We start from the raw sequence: 21,340 nt of genomic DNA, 5'->3' as shown, positions 1-21,340 counted from the left end.
AGCAATGGGAACGGCGAAAATACAATTTTATAAAAAAAATTATTAAATATTTTAATTTGTAGATAAACTGGACGGGGTCTTTTCATGCATATGGGTGTTACGGTGACAATTTAATTAAAAATAGGAAAGACGGAAGTCTAATAAGTGCCCTCTGTTAGTGGATTTGAAAATCATGTGTGAAGTTTCACGTACACTGTAAGGAGATAAACTCGAGATGAACTCCACCTTCCTGGGGAACAACAGTAGAATAAATGTTCAATATATCATGAACAGCAGCATTTTGGAGAAAGAAGGTATGATATCAACATGCTATCTATTTAGCAAAACTACGTTACGGGACGTGAGCCCTAACATAAGAAAATTTAACCCTACCGGTAAACTACATGGAACTCAGGCACAACATACTCTGTTAGACATATAAATAGTTTAATATTTCTGATAAGGGATTAGAAAAAGAATACATCCAAGACCTGATGCAATATAACTACTGCTTAGTAAGACACTGGAAAAACTAATCGGTGTCGGATTCAATTTGGTTTTCATACAAACAATCGTCGTTTTGCTGGGGTATGACAAAACCTTCAGCAGCTACTGATTCACCCCTGATAACAACTTCATATACGAATATTTTACACACTAACTCTTTGTTCATTACTTCTAAACTGGCTCAAAATGGTCAAAACAGGTGAATAATTCTATCTTAATCAAGTAGAGTAAAAAAAAGTAAAAAAAAAAAAAAAGAAAAAGAAAAGTAAAAAAAAAAAAGGGAAAGTAAAAAAAAAAAAAAAAAGAATCAATGAAAAGAGGCCAATAAAATATTTGAAAACTGTCAAAATACAGTTGTCGTGGGAACATAAACCGGATGCTCCTTGAACCAATATAGTAGAAAATAGTGATACTAATTCGTTTCCCAGGTAAATTTTGGAGTGAGTGTCGTAAAACCGAAACCAAACTAATCACTCTAACCAATCAAAAAGAACACAGAAAATCCAGGAAACCACTAAATTTTCGAAGTAAGAAGTACGCGAAGCGCGGGAAAACATTTGCAAGTGCGTCACGATAGGTCTTGGATAGTATTACTTCTTATTGGATGAAAATTTGTCGCCAGGTTTCGGAGCCAATCGTGTAGCGTAGTAATGGGAAACCGATTGGTTTTCGAAAATTAAGTGAGAAACACTCTAACAAAAATCAAGTTCTTCAAGGTTTGTTGCTAAACGCTCGTAGACACAATCGTTCAAAGTTGGTGAAGTCAGCGCCCCCCCCCCTCCCCCCCAACCTCCCCATGCATGTGGTGGTCATCTTTCTGCTTCCATTGTATTTTGCGCCTGAAAGCGTTAGGTGAGGAAACCTGTGAGTTGAATCTTCTGCTGCAGTATTTATATCGATATCGTGAGAAAACTATTTGAAAGAAACGAAGTGTCTCAAGTGCAGCTTAACGCCAAATGGTTTCTTGTAACAGATAGCAAAATGCTTAGCTACATATTTCTTGTTGTTTTCGACTTAGGTTCAGACAGAAAAACGGGCTTTAGTGTTTAAGAGGATGTTCACGAAATGGCCATAAATCGTAAAGTCCCATGAAGAAAGCTAGCACAGAAAAAAAACATATTGAAGTTCCCATACATTTTATGGCGTTTTTGAGAACTTAGGTGATTGTTGTCACAATTTGCCCATTGCAGATATTTGCTATCAATTAAAGGCTATTAACAGCACTACGATGAACCTTACTTAAGATGGAACAACAGAGAGAAATAAAATTTCCTAGTTCAAATAAATATCTTTGCTTTGAGATTAATGATTGTAGAACATGATACAGTGGATTTCATTTTCACATGGCTTTTCTTGTTGTAGAAATACCAAACCAAAGACAGCTTATTAAATATGCATAAATTAGTGCCAAATGGCCATTTTTTTGTACCCCCTAGCTTGAAGGGAACAAAATATTTTGACCTGCGTACTTTTTTTGCCATAATCGTTTACTCACCGGACCCAAACGTTGCGCCAAGTTTGAGCGAAATCGGTGATTTAAGCTATATCACCTCCTGCCTGTTTCTGCCTGGTTTTCTCTTGGCACTAACTCTTAATAGACTAGATGTCGTCACAACTGTCTTATCTTGTAGAGAAAGCTTAAGGTATTTCTTTCATTATCAGTATAGTCGCGCATTCAAATTCAATACTGAACGTGTTGAAGAGGAAGCAGCACAGATATACGTACGGCAACTGGTAGTGACATGCTTAAAGTTAGACTGCTTCACAGTGTGTCATCTAAACAATTCAGTATAGTCATATCATTACAAGCGATAATTATCCATGACAATAAACTTCAATTTATGTTTCTCTCTAGTAAACACGACAATCTTCGTTAAAGAAACACACTTCCAGCTGCTTTGGTTGCTGCATGTTGCTTACATTGCCACATTTCTTGCGTCTCTGTTCGGCAACTCAGTCATCATTCACATAATACGAACAGATAACTCCATGAAGACCACTACCAACTATCTGATTTTGAATCAAGCATGTGCAGATCTTATGATCACCTTAGCAGAGGGAATGAATGTCATTCATTACAGTTTGATGAACAACTCATGGTTAGGAGGGCTCCTTGGTTTGATCACTTGCAAGGTATTCCTTGCAGTTATATTCAGCTTCCACATGTTTTCACTTTGGGTCCTTGCAACGATTGCCGTTGAACGTTTTTATGCAGTAACGCGACCTTTGAGATCTTCACCCGTGTCTCAACATTTAAAGAAAATAATTTTTCTTCTTTGGGCTACGTGCCTTGCTACTCCTTTAAACTTCCTTCAGAATGCAAGCTTCAAAAAATTAAATGACTGTTATTACTGTGACTTGACAGATGTTCTACAAGAGTGGACAATTATTAATATCATCACCGGTGGTTTGCTGGCATTCCTGCCTTTTTTGGTAATAGCAGCCCTTTACGCAAAAGTGTGTCTCACACTTTGGTCACGTCAAGTTCCAGGAGAGGGATCCAGTCAGAATGCACAACAAGTTGAAGCCGTAAAAACGGCAAGAAAAGTTACCTTGATGATGATCGTTGTTACTGTTTTTTATATAGTGTGTTGGCTTCCTTTGTTCATATCAGTTATTCTGGAGTATATAAACTATTTGGAGCTAAACGGAAGCCTCCTTTTATTTGTTCTTTGGTTAATATCTACTTACAGCGGTTTTAACCCTTACGTTTATCTCACGTTTAATCAAAAATTTGGGAATGGTTTCCATAAGTTATTTAGGAATTGCCGGAGAAAAATTAAAATTCGCAATCTTAACGTTGTTTCTTTGCGATTCCAAAGCTTTGAACTTGAGCATATGTGATAGGATAAAAAGAAACATTCATTTTAGTTTGTCTGTGTTTCTTGCTAAGGATAACGAACGGAAGTTATTTACCTGCATGCATATGGGCCAGGGTTACATTTTGCAGGGTATGCTGCGTGGAAGTCAGACTGAAAAGTCAGAAGCAAAATACAAACTGTTATTTTCAGATGTTTGACATAACCTTACTTAAAAACAAAACAAAAAGAGCAACAACAACAACAAAAACAACAACAACAATAACAATAACAACAAAAAAGAGCGAATAGAAAATATGCAAAGCTTTCCTTCAATGCAATTGCCGTGTTTTCGTTACACAATAATACAATCTAGGTGGCCAATAAAGGTGCGCGCAATATTTAGGTAGTGTTGTCAACAAATGTCATTCGTCCCATAATGTAAATAAGCAAAACTTTTCCCAGATCGAAGAATGTCCTTTCATTAATCAACGTTTTCTTACTTGGAATATCAATCCCATATTGAATTCATAAATTGCTGTAGGTAGCAACAGCAACCTTGCATGGCTCAAAAAGAAGAAGACGATTATAAAGTGCCCCAGTGAACTGATAAACCTTTAAAAATTGTGGGGAGTTAGCTAGAAAATTCGTTTAGTAGACAATTTAATATGGAAAGGTTGGAGAAGTCCTCCGTCCAGTAATAGCCGATGTAGGAATCTAGACTACAGTGTTCATATCAAAATTATGAGAGACCTGGGACAGCGAAGAAATCATTGGGACTCGAATGGGACGCAGAAAAAAAAAAAAAAAACCTCTTTGATTGAAAAATATTCTGGCTCACTGTGTTGGACCAATAGACAAAAGCGTATGGAACACATAATAATCAACTTTATTTATTGAGGGTAGCACACAACAGTAATAACTGAAAAACCAGTGGCCCTCATATAAGTATTTATAGAATAAAAAAGATGACGTGTCAAGAATTAAAAATATAGAAACTGATTCTCAAATATGCAACGATTATATAAAAAAACTGAGATATGAAATACACTAAAATACGAAAAAGCAAAGCATGGGATCAAGTCTAACAATTAAAGCAAGAAAATTGAAAAATTAAAAATTTACGTTGTAAAATGGTCCAATTCCTTATAACTGTCCATAAAATGTTTAAAAATGGATTTTTGAAGCTTGTAAGGTTAGGTTGGTTCTTGATTTGGGCATGTGTCATATTCTATAGGCGGCTAGTCGATACTGAGAAAGACCTTCCACCCTCAGACTCCCGTTTGAATCGGAGGCAGACAAGGTTTAATTGACCATGCCTGCTCGTTTTTCCGTTCACGTCTGCATTTCTAATAAGCATTTGGCTAAGATAAGATGGGCACTCCCCTAAGATCCGTTTATATACCAATATTGACTTATTTATTTTCGCTTCATGGTAAAATGGAACCCAACCTAATTGTTTAAAAAGTTTCACACTGTTCGCTTTTGTGTCGGCACCCAGTATTACACGAGCTGCGCGTTTCTGTAGCCTAAACACTTTCTGATTGGACGATGGAATATTTCAGAGAGGGTTGTTACTGCCTTGTATACCAAATCTTTTTAAATTCGAAATTTAAAAGTCTTAGATGGAATGATATAAAACAATGGTTCTAGTATTAGAGATCAGTGAGGAACGTAAAAATATCACTTTCCTATGTATGGCTGTTGCTTTGTAGATTTCTATTGTGCTGTAAAATCGTATTGCTCTTTATGCAAGTAAAACAAAAGCTTTGACTTTATTACGTGTATTAATATTTTATTGACACTTTTTTTTAATTATTTGGCTTTAAAACTCCAAATGAAACTTGGCTTAATTAAAATGAACTCCGCTAAGAAACATTTACAAGTTGAACCCCATACCTGCTTCAGCTAAAATGATTCAAAAGCAATAACTGAGAAGTGACTTTCCAAAGACTATGTACAAGTTTTGATTGCCAAGTACATTATATTTTTTAGATTTCGAAGACAAACATAAGATAAATGTAATGCTTTGGAACTAGGCGGGGCGCTAGTCAGGCGGACATTTGAAGGTGAGACGTTATTTGGAAAGAATACAGGAAGGATGTGTTGACTGATCATACGGGGTGTCGTTTGTTTCGAGGGTTGGCAAACATTAATTTCAAATAAATCATATGTTCCCTCGACCGAAAAAGAAAAAGAATAACAACAACAACAACAAAATTGAATATGAAAGCAATATAAGGTAAACGATTTAGGAGTAAAGAGGTTTTTCTTTATTATACAGAAGACTGCCTACACCCTGAATTTAGCAATCTAATAATACACAGGTGAGACACACTGACTGTTACCGTCTATAAAGATTTAATTAATAGTTGCCAGACTTCATGCCTTTTTAGAATAGAGTCACCAATTTAGCAGCTCATCATAAAATGTTCTTAGATTACAGATCATTTGTCATAGAAATAGTAAGCTAAAGATGAATTTGTCGTATCCGCCAAACAGCCAAAGTTTCAACATACAATGCACGATCAAAGAGAATATCGACCTCGGGAAAGTAGGTATGTTGACTATAAGCAGGACTAAGCTTCTATTTAAAATGGAGTTTAACTTATTATTTTCTACCATAACATTTACACTTCTCAATGTCGTTGGGAATAATTACATGTTGAAATTGTGTCACAATATTTTATATACTTAAACTGTATTAAAAAAAAAGAAAACATACTTTAAACGTCAAAGACGTTTGTAGTTCGGGCGAGATTGAATCGAGAGAATATAACAATGTTTCAAAGAGAAAAAAATATATTAGATTTGAAACGTTCGTACATACGGACCTACAAACGGACGTAAGGACAATCACCTGACAGACAAACTTTTTTAGCCTCGATTGGTTCCCACATTTTCGGAGGTGTGGGGCTTCGCTCAAGCACGTTTGCACACACAGAAATAGTGTATTAAAAATAAAAGTACTAATAGTAATAGAGCAAGCCATATTTATTTATGAAATAATTTACATTTATTCCTAGGAAACACTACAAATGCCTTTGACCAAATGCATTTTCAGTACCTTTGGCTGATATGCATCGTATACATCATTGCATTTCTGGCGTCACTGTTCGGCAACTCAGTCATCATTCACATTATACGAAAAGATAACTCCATGAAGACCACTACCAACTATCTGATTTTGAACCAGGCATGCAATGACCTGGTGATCACCATAGCAGAGATAATGACTGTTATTCATTACAGTTTTATGGGCAAGATATGGTTTGGGGGACTCTTTGGTCTGATTACTTGCAAGATGTTTCAAGCCATCTTATTTGCTTCACCAGCCTTCTCAACCTGGATCCTTGCAGCTATCGCTGTCGATCGCTTTTATGCAGTAACCAGACCCTTCAGATTGTCACCTATATCTCAAAATTTCAAGAAGATAATTTTGCTTCTTTGGGCTTGGTCTTTTGCTTTTTCAATAACGTTTGTCATTGGCAGTGGAAGCTTCAAACAAATCCACCAATCTTTTAACTGTAATGTCACGAGCAAATGGACTTCAACTCACCTTCTTGCTTTTACATTGGGTGTTTTCCTGCCTCTTATAATGATTGCCGTTCTTTACACGATTGTATGCCTCAAACTTTGGTCACGTGAGGTGCCAGGAGAGGGACCCAATCAGAATGAACAGCAAGCCGAAGCCTTAAAAATAGCAAGAAACGTTACAATAATGATGGTCGTTATTGTAGTTTTGTATGTTCTCTGTTGGTTCCCGATGTTTATATCAATTCTTTTGAATTTTGTTAATTATGTCGAACTGGAAGATAGTTTTTTGTTATTCTTTGCTTGGTTAACGCTTTTCTACAGCGGATTCAATCCTTACATTTATCTCATATTTAGTAAAAATTTTCGCAATTGCTTTAAAAACATCTCCAGAAGTTGTTTGATTAAAATTAACGTTGCGAATGTGATACCTTTTCGGTCCCAAAGCGTAGAGCTGGAACAAATATAAATAGACTAAGACCTCTGCTTAATATATATGTACTTTATTTTAAGCATTATGTCTTTAACTGTACATGTAACGAGTAATACCACAGGAAGGAATGGTAATCGAACGTAAGAATGAACAAACGAACAAACGCTGTCGATCTCTAAGACCAACATAACGTGAAATAATCAAATTGTAGATATATAAACAATGAGCTCCACTTGGCGCGAAAATATGCTCGGATATTTGACCGCTGACATTATCAGTCTCGAGAATTGAAAAGTTTTCCAAGAGCGCAGCTTCGAGGAAAAGATTATGTTCAAGAACAAATATCCGAGCATATTTTTTGCGCCAAATGAAGGCTATTGTGTTTCTTATCCTTCAAATATTTTTTGCAACCCGCACCTTTTTGAAAACTGGGGAATAACACTCGGATACACCCCAGTTTTAGATGGGGCATATTCAGTCACGTGACGCGTTTAGCCCAATCGTGCGCAAGCGAAAATATTTGATGGTTGTTAATACCAAATACTTGTCCAGTAGAGATGGGCTTCCATGTTCTCTAAGGAAATACGCACGTGTGAGGTCAAAAGTGCTTTATTTTCTTAAAAAATATTGGAACGCCATCTTCTATTTGGTTTAGAATATAGCATGAAAAAACTGCCAACATATTTACATCTTAGAGGGGTGGTAATCGCGCTGGAAACAGACCTTCGGAAAATAAGTGCTCTATATAATTTCCAATACAGTTTTAAAATTTATGAAATTGCTATTACTAGCATAACTTGTAACTAACTTGAACAACTATTCTCTTGTATCGATTGTCGGGAACTGACTGATAGAAAAAGTTTACTGGTTTTTAAACAGGCAAAATATTCTTTGGCCACATTCATTGTTGCGCAATGATGAACTTTTTACTTAACTAAGTTCTCCCCAACTCTTTTAAATTCGGTCAAACGCATCATGTCCTTCTTGGAAAAAATTCATGAATAGTCTCAAATAGATCTTACATATAGAAAACGTACAGGGAGTGTACTTACTATTCGATGCACGAAATATGCACAAATTAAACTCTGGTTTCTGGCAAAACTATAGGATACTCGATTATCTTATTTTGCTTAATATATAGATTTAGCTCGGCCTAAAAGCGGAGCTCCTGGACCAGGTTGTTCAAAGCCCAAATTAGCTAACCCAGGATAAGCGAGAATTTGATTTGAGTTATGTAACTTTACGGAGAGGTTTCCTGTTCATATTGTTTGGCCATTTCTTTTGAATTTGAATGGCCTAAAACTGACACAAAACATAAGCAGTGGATAACATTTTTACACAAGAATATATTTATTCTTCAGTTAACTTTTATTCGAATTCCTGGGTTAGCGTTAACCGACTTTCGAAAATCCCGGCCCTGATTACAACAAGTGAACCTGGGTTGAACTCGCGATCCAATCGAAAAACTAGTACTTGGCCAGCAGTCAACACGTGACTTTGATGAGCTCTAAACTTAAGCCCGCATTTTGGTCACGTGATACTGGTCAGCTGATACCTTGTTTTGACAGGTGTTAATTGACCATAACACGGATGTCCAATATCAAAGATGAACGCTATAAACCAACGCTGCATTTGCTAGAGCTGGAGTATGGCCGCTATGTTGCGTCTTTCGTCGAGTAGGGCGCACGCGCCCGTGATCAATGCCGCTAGCCATGTTGAACATGTAAATTAAAAAGTTGCATGCTTTAATATCTCAACGCACCTCCCCAGTACCTTTTAGGTGGTGACCAAAATAACGGCTTCTTATACGCTGCGTACAATATGAATTGAACTTGTACTTGATTTCATTATGCTTTTTTTTTTTTCAATTCTGCTGTATTTATTCAAAGAGAAATACTAAATTTTAATTAAAATGAATCGGCCTAGCAAACAGTCAAATGCTGAACCCTGCAACTGTCACAGTTGGAGTGAATAAAAAACCCACAATAAATCGACTATTCAAAGGCTGTAAAGTGGACATTATTTTGGCGGTGAACAGGAAATGCGAGAGAATCCAATTTTAACTCAAAACTGACAACTCTATTACTTGTACGTCAGATGCATTTAATATGTTTCGGATTGGAGAAAAATCAATGGAAAAATTTGTAAATTAGTGGCCTAGTACATTTCACTTAATTTTGGTAGGGAAAAGCCTAAGTTAAACTTTACGATAGAAGCCTATGGACCAAGAAAGACGATTTAACGGATGGCTCTTAGTAGCGGTAACATATCTTAAAGCAATAAAGCAAACATAGCGTCAACTGTTTTTATTACTGTACCAAGCAGAGAACCGTCAAGAAAAGGTTATTTTTATTAAATAAGGCTGGCAAATTTAAATAACAAAAGCAATGTTTGTAATAGAAATATCCCCTGTCGACCTTGAAATTAATAAAGAATCATCAAACGCGAGAAGCGAAAAGGCCTCCCTGTTGCACGGAAAGATGCACACGACTTTGAATTGGACAGTAAACTATCAAACGGGAGAAAATATACATAGCATGAACGTGTCGACGAGTGGAGACTGAATCACAGCATATCGTGATGTTTATCAGATTTTCAAAAGTTATGACGAGAACGTTTGGTAAGTGACAGTAAAGTTCCTCGAATGTACTGACCATGTTTCACATCATAACTAAAACAATTTTTAAAAAATGGGCAATAATACATATTACATATTGTGTACCTCAATCATTATTTGAATGGCACTTGACTACTCTGATAAAATGGTTTTGTTTGACAAGGGTTCATTTGGAATATTTCAAACAAAGTCCGTAAACAATACGAAGGCTTTCTAAACCAAGACAACACCTGTTTCAGTGTGACCTTGCTGGTCGCGTATGTGACTGACGCATGTTTTGTATATAGCGAGTCATAGCGTTTCTGTAAGTGCAAACTTTCAATTACAAACTGACGAATAATTGATGAAATAAAATAAACAATGCTATTAGACAATTTAATATGGAAAGGTTGGAGAAGTCCTCCGTCCAGTAATAGCCGATGTAGGAATCTAGACTACAGTGTTCATATCAAAATTATGAGAGACCTGGGACAGCGAAGAAATCATTGGGACTCGAATGGGACGCAGAAAAAAAAAAAAAAAACCTCTTTGATTGAAAAATATTCTGGCTCACTGTGTTGGACCAATAGACAAAAGCGTATGGAACACATAATAATCAACTTTATTTATTGAGGGTAGCACACAACAGTAATAACTGAAAAACCAGTGGCCCTCATATAAGTATTTATAGAATAAAAGAGATGACGTGTCAAGAATTAAAAATATAGAAACTGATTCTCAAATATGTAACGATTATATAAAAAAACTGAGATATGAAATACACTAAAATACGAAAAAGCAAAGCATGGGATCAAGTCTAACAATTAAAGCAAGAAAATTGAAAAATTAAAAATTTACGTTGTAAAATGGTCCAATTCCTTATAACTGTCCATAAAATGTTTAAAAATGGATTTTTGAAGCTTGTAAGGTTAGGTTGGTTCTTGATTTGGGCATGTGTCATATTCTATAGGCGGCTAGTCGATACTGAGAAAGACCTTCCACCCTCAGACTCCCGTTTGAATCGGAGGCAGACAAGGTTTAATTGACCATGCCTGCTCGTTTTTCCGTTCACGTCTGCATTTCTAATAAGCATTTGGCTAAGATAAGATGGGCACTCCCCTAAGATCCGTTTATATACCAATATTGACTTATTTATTTTCGCTTCATGGTAAAATGGAACCCAACCTAATTGTTTAAAAAGTTTCACACTGTTCGCTTTTGTGTCGGCACCCAGTATTACACGAGCTGCGCGTTTCTGTAGCCTAAACACTTTCTGATTGGACGATGGAATATTTCAGAGAGGGTTGTTACTGCCTTGTATACCAAATCTTTTTAAATTCGAAATTTAAAAGTCTTAGATGGAATGATATAAAACAATGGTTCTAGTATTAGAGATCAGTGAGGAACGTAAAAATATCACTTTCCTATGTATGGCTGTTGCTTTGTAGATTTCTATTGTGCTGTAAAATCGTATTGCTCTTTATGCAAGTAAAACAAAAGCTTTGACTTTATTACGTGTATTAATATTTTATTGACACTTTTTTTTAATTATTTGGCTTTAAAACTCCAAATGAAACTTGGCTTAATTAAAATGAACTCCGCTAAGAAACATTTACAAGTTGAACCCCATACCTGCTTCAGCTAAAATGATTCAAAAGCAATAACTGAGAAGTGACTTTCCAAAGACTATGTACAAGTTTTGATTGCCAAGTACATTATATTTTTTAGATTTCGAAGACAAACATAAGATAAATGTAATGCTTTGGAACTAGGCGGGGCGCTAGTCAGGCGGACATTTGAAGGTGAGACGTTATTTGGAAAGAATACAGGAAGGATGTGTTGACTGATCATACGGGGTGTCGTTTGTTTCGAGGGTTGGCAAACATTAATTTCAAATAAATCATATGTTCCCTCGACCGAAAAAGAAAAAGAATAACAACAACAACAACAAAATTGAATATGAAAGCAATATAAGGTAAACGATTTAGGAGTAAAGAGGTTTTTCTTTATTATACAGAAGACTGCCTACACCCTGAATTTAGCAATCTAATAATACACAGGTGAGACACACTGACTGTTACCGTCTATAAAGATTTAATTAATAGTTGCCAGACTTCATGCCTTTTTAGAATAGAGTCACCAATTTAGCAGCTCATCATAAAATGTTCTTAGATTACAGATCATTTGTCATAGAAATAGTAAGCTAAAGATGAATTTGTCGTATCCGCCAAACAGCCAAAGTTTCAACATACAATGCACGATCAAAGAGAATATCGACCTCGGGAAAGTAGGTATGTTGACTATAAGCAGGACTAAGCTTCTATTTAAAATGGAGTTTAACTTATTATTTTCTACCATAACATTTACACTTCTCAATGTCGTTGGGAATAATTACATGTTGAAATTGTGTCACAATATTTTATATACTTAAACTGTATTAAAAAAAAAGAAAACATACTTTAAACGTCAAAGACGTTTGTAGTTCGGGCGAGATTGAATCGAGAGAATATAACAATGTTTCAAAGAGAAAAAAATATATTAGATTTGAAACGTTCGTACATACGGACCTACAAACGGACGTAAGGACAATCACCTGACAGACAAACTTTTTTAGCCTCGATTGGTTCCCACATTTTCGGAGGTGTGGGGCTTCGCTCAAGCACGTTTGCACACACAGAAATAGTGTATTAAAAATAAAAGTACTAATAGTAATAGAGCAAGCCATATTTATTTATGAAATAATTTACATTTATTCCTAGGAAACACTACAAATGCCTTTGACCAAATGCATTTTCAGTACCTTTGGCTGATATGCATCGTATACATCATTGCATTTCTGGCGTCACTGTTCGGCAACTCAGTCATCATTCACATTATACGAAAAGATAACTCCATGAAGACCACTACCAACTATCTGATTTTGAACCAGGCATGCAATGACCTGGTGATCACCATAGCAGAGATAATGACTGTTATTCATTACAGTTTTATGGGCAAGATATGGTTTGGGGGACTCTTTGGTCTGATTACTTGCAAGATGTTTCAAGCCATCTTATTTGCTTCACCAGCCTTCTCAACCTGGATCCTTGCAGCTATCGCTGTCGATCGCTTTTATGCAGTAACCAGACCCTTCAGATTGTCACCTATATCTCAAAATTTCAAGAAGATAATTTTGCTTCTTTGGGCTTGGTCTTTTGCTTTTTCAATAACGTTTGTCATTGGCAGTGGAAGCTTCAAACAAATCCACCAATCTTTTAACTGTAATGTCACGAGCAAATGGACTTCAACTCACCTTCTTGCTTTTACATTGGGTGTTTTCCTGCCTCTTATAATGATTGCCGTTCTTTACACGATTGTATGCCTCAAACTTTGGTCACGTGAGGTGCCAGGAGAGGGACCCAATCAGAATGAACAGCAAGCCGAAGCCTTAAAAATAGCAAGAAACGTTACAATAATGATGGTCGTTATTGTAGTTTTGTATGTTCTCTGTTGGTTCCCGATGTTTATATCAATTCTTTTGAATTTTGTTAATTATGTCGAACTGGAAGATAGTTTTTTGTTATTCTTTGCTTGGTTAACGCTTTTCTACAGCGGATTCAATCCTTACATTTATCTCATATTTAGTAAAAATTTTCGCAATTGCTTTAAAAACATCTCCAGAAGTTGTTTGATTAAAATTAACGTTGCGAATGTGATACCTTTTCGGTCCCAAAGCGTAGAGCTGGAACAAATATAAATAGACTAAGACCTCTGCTTAATATATATGTACTTTATTTTAAGCATTATGTCTTTAACTGTACATGTAACGAGTAATACCACAGGAAGGAATGGTAATCGAACGTAAGAATGAACAAACGAACAAACGCTGTCGATCTCTAAGACCAACATAACGTGAAATAATCAAATTGTAGATATATAAACAATGAGCTCCACTTGGCGCGAAAATATGCTCGGATATTTGACCGCTGACATTATCAGTCTCGAGAATTGAAAAGTTTTCCAAGAGCGCAGCTTCGAGGAAAAGATTATGTTCAAGAACAAATATCCGAGCATATTTTTTGCGCCAAATGAAGGCTATTGTGTTTCTTATCCTTCAAATATTTTTTGCAACCCGCACCTTTTTGAAAACTGGGGAATAACACTCGGATACACCCCAGTTTTAGATGGGGCATATTCAGTCACGTGACGCGTTTAGCCCAATCGTGCGCAAGCGAAAATATTTGATGGTTGTTAATACCAAATACTTGTCCAGTAGAGATGGGCTTCCATGTTCTCTAAGGAAATACGCACGTGTGAGGTCAAAAGTGCTTTATTTTCTTAAAAAATATTGGAACGCCATCTTCTATTTGGTTTAGAATATAGCATGAAAAAACTGCCAACATATTTACATCTTAGAGGGGTGGTAATCGCGCTGGAAACAGACCTTCGGAAAATAAGTGCTCTATATAATTTCCAATACAGTTTTAAAATTTATGAAATTGCTATTACTAGCATAACTTGTAACTAACTTGAACAACTATTCTCTTGTATCGATTGTCGGGAACTGACTGATAGAAAAAGTTTACTGGTTTTTAAACAGGCAAAATATTCTTTGGCCACATTCATTGTTGCGCAATGATGAACTTTTTACTTAACTAAGTTCTCCCCAACTCTTTTAAATTCGGTCAAACGCATCATGTCCTTCTTGGAAAAAATTCATGAATAGTCTCAAATAGATCTTACATATAGAAAACGTACAGGGAGTGTACTTACTATTCGATGCACGAAATATGCACAAATTAAACTCTGGTTTCTGGCAAAACTATAGGATACTCGATTATCTTATTTTGCTTAATATATAGATTTAGCTCGGCCTAAAAGCGGAGCTCCTGGACCAGGTTGTTCAAAGCCCAAATTAGCTAACCCAGGATAAGCGAGAATTTGATTTGAGTTATGTAACTTTACGGAGAGGTTTCCTGTTCATATTGTTTGGCCATTTCTTTTGAATTTGAATGGCCTAAAACTGACACAAAACATAAGCAGTGGATAACATTTTTACACAAGAATATATTTATTCTTCAGTTAACTTTTATTCGAATTCCTGGGTTAGCGTTAACCGACTTTCGAAAATCCCGGCCCTGATTACAACAAGTGAACCTGGGTTGAACTCGCGATCCAATCGAAAAACTAGTACTTGGCCAGCAGTCAACACGTGACTTTGATGAGCTCTAAACTTAAGCCCGCATTTTGGTCACGTGATACTGGTCAGCTGATACCTTGTTTTGACAGGTGTTAATTGACCATAACACGGATGTCCAATATCAAAGATGAACGCTATAAACCAACGCTGCATTTGCTAGAGCTGGAGTATGGCCGCTATGTTGCGTCTTTCGTCGAGTAGGGCGCACGCGCCCGTGATCAATGCCGCTAGCCATGTTGAACATGTAAATTAAAAAGTTGCATGCTTTAATATCTCAACGCACCTCCCCAGTACCTTTTAGGTGGTGACCAAAATAACGGCTTCTTATACGCTGCGTACAATATGAATTGAACTTGTACTTGATTTCATTATGCTTTTTTTTTTTTCAATTCTGCTGTATTTATTCAAAGAGAAATACTAAATTTTAATTAAAATGAATCGGCCTAGCAAACAGTCAAATGCTGAACCCTGCAACTGTCACAGTTGGAGTGAATAAAAAACCCACAATAAATCGACTATTCAAAGGCTGTAAAGTGGACATTATTTTGGCGGTGAACAGGAAATGCGAGAGAATCCAATTTTAACTCAAAACTGACAACTCTATTACTTGTATGTCAGATGCATTTAATATGTTTCGGATTGGAGAAAAATCAATGGAAAAATTTGTAAATTAGTGGCCTAGTACATTTCACTTAATTTTGGTAGGGAAAAGCCTAAGTTAAACTTTACGATAGAAGCCTATGGACCAAGAAAGACGATTTAACGGATGGCTCTTAGTAGCGGTAACATATCTTAAAGCAATAAAGCAAACATAGCGTCAACTGTTTTTATTACTGTACCAAGCAGAGAACCGTCAAGAAAAGGTTATTTTTATTAAATAAGGCTGGCAAATTTAAATAACAAAAGCAATGTTTGTAATAGAAATATCCCCTGTCGACCTTGAAATTAATAAAGAATCATCAAACGCGAGAAGCGAAAAGGCCTCCCTGTTGCACGGAAAGATGCACACGACTTTGAATTGGACAGTAAACTATCAAACGGGAGAAAATATACATAGCATGAACGTGTCGACGAGTGGAGACTGAATCACAGCATATCGTGATGTTTATCAGATTTTCAAAAGTTATGACGAGAACGTTTGGTAAGTGACAGTAAAGTTCCTCGAATGTACTGACCATGTTTCACATCATAACTAAAACAATTTTTAAAAAATGGGCAATAATACATATTACATATTGTGTACCTCAATCATTATTTGAATGGCACTTGACTACTCTGATAAAATGGTTTTGTTTGACAAGGGTTCATTTGGAATATTTCAAACAAAGTCCGTAAACAATACGAAGGCTTTCTAAACCAAGACAACACCTGTTTCAGTGTGACCTTGCTGGTCGCGTATGTGACTGACGCATGTTTTGTATATAGCGAGTCATAGCGTTTCTGTAAGTGCAAACTTTCAATTACAAACTGACGAATAATTGATGAAATAAAATAAACAATGCTATTAGACAATTTAATATGGAAAGGTTGGAGAAGTCCTCCGTCCAGTAATAGCCGATGTAGGAATCTAGACTACAGTGTTCATATCAAAATTATGAGAGACCTGGGACAGCGAAGAAATCATTGGGACTCGAATGGGACGCAGAAAAAAAAAAAAAAAACCTCTTTGATTGAAAAATATTCTGGCTCACTGTGTTGGACCAATAGACAAAAGCGTATGGAACACATAATAATCAACTTTATTTATTGAGGGTAGCACACAACAGTAATAACTGAAAAACCAGTGGCCCTCATATAAGTATTTATAGAATAAAAGAGATGACGTGTCAAGAATTAAAAATATAGAAACTGATTCTCAAATATGTAACGATTATATAAAAAAACTGAGATATGAAATACACTAAAATACGAAAAAGCAAAGCATGGGATCAAGTCTAACAATTAAAGCAAGAAAATTGAAAAATTAAAAATTTACGTTGTAAAATGGTCCAATTCCTTATAACTGTCCATAAAATGTTTAAAAATGGATTTTTGAAGCTTGTAAGGTTAGGTTGGTTCTTGATTTGGGCATGTGTCATATTCTATAGGCGGCTAGTCGATACTGAGAAAGACCTTCCACCCTCAGACTCCCGTTTGAATCGGAGGCAGACAAGGTTTAATTGACCATGCCTGCTCGTTTTTCCGTTCACGTCTGCATTTCTAATAAGCATTTGGCTAAGATAAGATGGGCACTCCCCTAAGATCCGTTTATATACCAATATTGACTTATTTATTTTCGCTTCATGGTAAAATGGAACCCAACCTAATTGTTTAAAAAGTTTCACACTGTTCGCTTTTGTGTCGGCACCCAGTGTTACACGAGCTGCGCGTTTCTGTAGCCTAAACACTTTCTGATTGGACGATGGAATATTTCAGAGAGGGTTGTTACTGCCTTGTATACCAAATCTTTTTAAATTCGAAATTTAAAAGTCTTAGATGGAATGATATAAAACAATGGTTCTAGTATTAGAGATCAGTGAGGAACGTAAAAATATCACTTTCCTATGTATGGCTGTTGCTTTGTAGATTTCTATTGTGCTGTAAAATCGTATTGCTCTTTATGCAAGTAAAACAAAAGCTTTGACTTTATTACGTGTATTAATATTTTATTGACACTTTTTTTTAATTATTTGGCTTTAAAACTCCAAATGAAACTTGGCTTAATTAAAATGAACTCCGCTAAGAAACATTTACAAGTTGAACCCCATACCTGCTTCAGCTAAAATGATTCAAAAGCAATAACTGAGAAGTGACTTTCCAAAGACTATGTACAAGTTTTGATTGCCAAGTACATTATATTTTTTAGATTTCGAAGACAAACATAAGATAAATGTAATGCTTTGGAACTAGGCGGGGCGCTAGTCAGGCGGACATTTGAAGGTGAGACGTTATTTGGAAAGAATACAGGAAGGATGTGTTGACTGATCATACGGGGTGTCGTTTGTTTCGAGGGTTGGCAAACATTAATTTCAAATAAATCATATGTTCCCTCGACCGAAAAAGAAAAAGAATAACAACAACAACAACAAAATTGAATATGAAAGCAATATAAGGTAAACGATTTAGGAGTAAAGAGGTTTTTCTTTATTATACAGAAGACTGCCTACACCCTGAATTTAGCAATCTAATAATACACAGGTGAGACACACTGACTGTTACCGTCTATAAAGATTTAATTAATAGTTGCCAGACTTCATGCCTTTTTAGAATAGAGTCACCAATTTAGCAGCTCATCATAAAATGTTCTTAGATTACAGATCATTTGTCATAGAAATAGTAAGCTAAAGATGAATTTGTCGTATCCGCCAAACAGCCAAAGTTTCAACATACAATGCACGATCAAAGAGAATATCGACCTCGGGAAAGTAGGTATGTTGACTATAAGCAGGACTAAGCTTCTATTTAAAATGGAGTTTAACTTATTATTTTCTACCATAACATTTACACTTCTCAATGTCGTTGGGAATAATTACATGTTGAAATTGTGTCACAATATTTTATATACTTAAACTGTATTAAAAAAAAAGAAAACATACTTTAAACGTCAAAGACGTTTGTAGTTCGGGCGAGATTGAATCGAGAGAATATAACAATGTTTCAAAGAGAAAAAAATATATTAGATTTGAAACGTTCGTACATACGGACCTACAAACGGACGTAAGGACAATCACCTGACAGACAAACTTTTTTAGCCTCGATTGGTTCCCACATTTTCGGAGGTGTGGGGCTTCGCTCAAGCACGTTTGCACACACAGAAATAGTGTATTAAAAATAAAAGTACTAATAGTAATAGAGCAAGCCATATTTATTTATGAAATAATTTACATTTATTCCTAGGAAACACTACAAATGCCTTTGACCAAATGCATTTTCAGTACCTTTGGCTGATATGCATCGTATACATCATTGCATTTCTGGCGTCACTGTTCGGCAACTCAGTCATCATTCACATTATACGAAAAGATAACTCCATGAAGACCACTACCAACTATCTGATTTTGAACCAGGCATGCAATGACCTGGTGATCACCATAGCAGAGATAATGACTGTTATTCATTACAGTTTTATGGGCAAGATATGGTTTGGGGGACTCTTTGGTCTGATTACTTGCAAGATGTTTCAAGCCATCTTATTTGCTTCACCAGCCTTCTCAACCTGGATCCTTGCAGCTATCGCTGTCGATCGCTTTTATGCAGTAACCAGACCCTTCAGATTGTCACCTATATCTCAAAATTTCAAGAAGATAATTTTGCTTCTTTGGGCTTGGTCTTTTGCTTTTTCAATAACGTTTGTCATTGGCAGTGGAAGCTTCAAACAAATCCACCAATCTTTTAACTGTAATGTCACGAGCAAATGGACTTCAACTCACCTTCTTGCTTTTACATTGGGTGTTTTCCTGCCTCTTATAATGATTGCCGTTCTTTACACGATTGTATGCCTCAAACTTTGGTCACGTGAGGTGCCAGGAGAGGGACCCAATCAGAATGAACAGCAAGCCGAAGCCTTAAAAATAGCAAGAAACGTTACAATAATGATGGTCGTTATTGTAGTTTTGTATGTTCTCTGTTGGTTCCCGATGTTTATATCAATTCTTTTGAATTTTGTTAATTATGTCGAACTGGAAGATAGTTTTTTGTTATTCTTTGCTTGGTTAACGCTTTTCTACAGCGGATTCAATCCTTACATTTATCTCATATTTAGTAAAAATTTTCGCAATTGCTTTAAAAACATCTCCAGAAGTTGTTTGATTAAAATTAACGTTGCGAATGTGATACCTTTTCGGTCCCAAAGCGTAGAGCTGGAACAAATATAAATAGACTAAGACCTCTGCTTAATATATATGTACTTTATTTTAAGCATTATGTCTTTAACTGTACATGTAACGAGTAATACCACAGGAAGGAATGGTAATCGAACGTAAGAATGAACAAACGAACAAACGCTGTCGATCTCTAAGACCAACATAACGTGAAATAATCAAATTGTAGATATATAAACAATGAGCTCCACTTGGCGCGAAAATATGCTCGGATATTTGACCGCTGACATTATCAGTCTCGAGAATTGAAAAGTTTTCCAAGAGCGCAGCTTCGAGGAAAAGATTATGTTCAAGAACAAATATCCGAGCATATTTTTTGCGCCAAATGAAGGCTATTGTGTTTCTTATCCTTCAAATATTTTTTGCAACCCGCACCTTTTTGAAAACTGGGGAATAACACTCGGATACACCCCAGTTTTAGATGGGGCATATTCAGTCACGTGACGCGTTTAGCCCAATCGTGCGCAAGCGAAAATATTTGATGGTTGTTAATACCAAATACTTGTCCAGTAGAGATGGGCTTCCATGTTCTCTAAGGAAATACGCACGTGTGAGGTCAAAAGTGCTTTATTTTCTTAAAAAATATTGGAACGCCATCTTCTATTTGGTTTAGAATATAGCGTGAAAAAACTGCCAACATATTTACATCTTAGAGGGGTGGTAATCGCGCTGGAAACAGACCTTCGGAAAATAAGTGCTCTATATAATTTCCAATACAGTTTTAAAATTTATGAAATTGCTATTACTAGCATAACTTGTAACTAACTTGAACAACTATTCTCTTGTATCGATTGTCGGGAACTGACTGATAGAAAAAGTTTACTGGTTTTTAAACAGGCAAAATATTCTTTGGCCACATTCATTGTTGCGCAATGATGAACTTTTTACTTAACTAAGTTCTCCCCAACTCTTTTAAATTCGGTCAAACGCATCATGTCCTTCTTGGAAAAAATTCATGAATAGTCTCAAATAGATCTTACATATAGAAAACGTACAGGGAGTGTACTTACTATTCGATGCACGAAATATGCACAAATTAAACTCTGGTTTCTGGCAAAACTATAGGATACTCGATTATCTTATTTTGCTTAATATATAGATTTAGCTCGGCCTAAAAGCGGAGCTCCTGGACCAGGTTGTTCAAAGCCCAAATTAGCTAACCCAGGATAAGCGAGAATTTGATTTGAGTTATGTAACTTTACGGAGAGGTTTCCTGTTCATATTGTTTGGCCATTTCTTTTGAATTTGAATGGCCTAAAACTGACACAAAACATAAGCAGTGGATAACATTTTTACACAAGAATATATTTATTCTTCAGTTAACTTTTATTCGAATTCCTGGGTTAGCGTTAACCGACTTTCGAAAATCCCGGCCCTGATTACAACAAGTGAACCTGGGTTGAACTCGCGATCCAATCGAAAAACTAGTACTTGGCCAGCAGTCAACACGTGACT

At 36.0% G+C, this 21,340-nt stretch overlaps 4 protein-coding genes across 4 annotated transcripts; all 4 read left to right on the top strand.

Moving 5' to 3' along the window:
- The first annotated feature begins 178 nt into the window (after positions 1-178).
- On the top strand, positions 179-4,448 carry LOC110044708 (substance-P receptor-like). The gene is made up of 2 exons (XM_020750280.2): positions 179-293; positions 2,342-4,448. Exons 1-2 carry the CDS (start codon positions 215-217, stop codon positions 3,328-3,330), a joined length of 1,068 nt encoding a protein of 355 aa, XP_020605939.2. The 5' UTR covers positions 179-214; the 3' UTR covers positions 3,331-4,448.
- Positions 4,449-6,213: 1,765 nt separating this feature from the next.
- Positions 6,214-8,308, top strand: LOC149101971 (substance-P receptor-like). The gene has a single exon (XM_089275192.1). The coding sequence runs from the start codon at positions 6,337-6,339 to the stop codon at positions 7,285-7,287; it is 951 nt and encodes a 316-aa protein (XP_089131318.1). The 5' UTR covers positions 6,214-6,336; the 3' UTR covers positions 7,288-8,308.
- A 4,201-nt stretch (positions 8,309-12,509) lies between these two features.
- LOC149101970 (substance-P receptor-like) lies at positions 12,510-14,604 on the top strand. The gene has a single exon (XM_089275193.1). It carries the CDS (start codon positions 12,633-12,635, stop codon positions 13,581-13,583), a length of 951 nt encoding a protein of 316 aa, XP_089131319.1. The 5' UTR covers positions 12,510-12,632; the 3' UTR covers positions 13,584-14,604.
- Positions 14,605-18,805: 4,201 nt separating this feature from the next.
- On the top strand, positions 18,806-20,533 carry LOC149101969 (substance-P receptor-like). Its single transcript, XM_089275202.1, has one exon. The coding sequence runs from the start codon at positions 18,929-18,931 to the stop codon at positions 19,877-19,879; it is 951 nt and encodes a 316-aa protein (XP_089131328.1). The 5' UTR covers positions 18,806-18,928; the 3' UTR covers positions 19,880-20,533.
- The last annotated feature ends 807 nt before the right edge of the window (positions 20,534-21,340 follow it).

The sequence above is a fragment of the Orbicella faveolata genome, unplaced genomic scaffold (genome assembly GCF_042242905.1).
Source record: "Orbicella faveolata isolate gen_17 unplaced genomic scaffold, um_ofav_v1 contig_36, whole genome shotgun sequence".
Taxonomy (NCBI): domain Eukaryota; kingdom Metazoa; phylum Cnidaria; class Anthozoa; order Scleractinia; family Merulinidae; genus Orbicella; species Orbicella faveolata.
The sequence above is the reverse complement of the archived record's forward strand: the minus strand, read 5'-3'. Positions and strand labels throughout refer to the sequence as shown.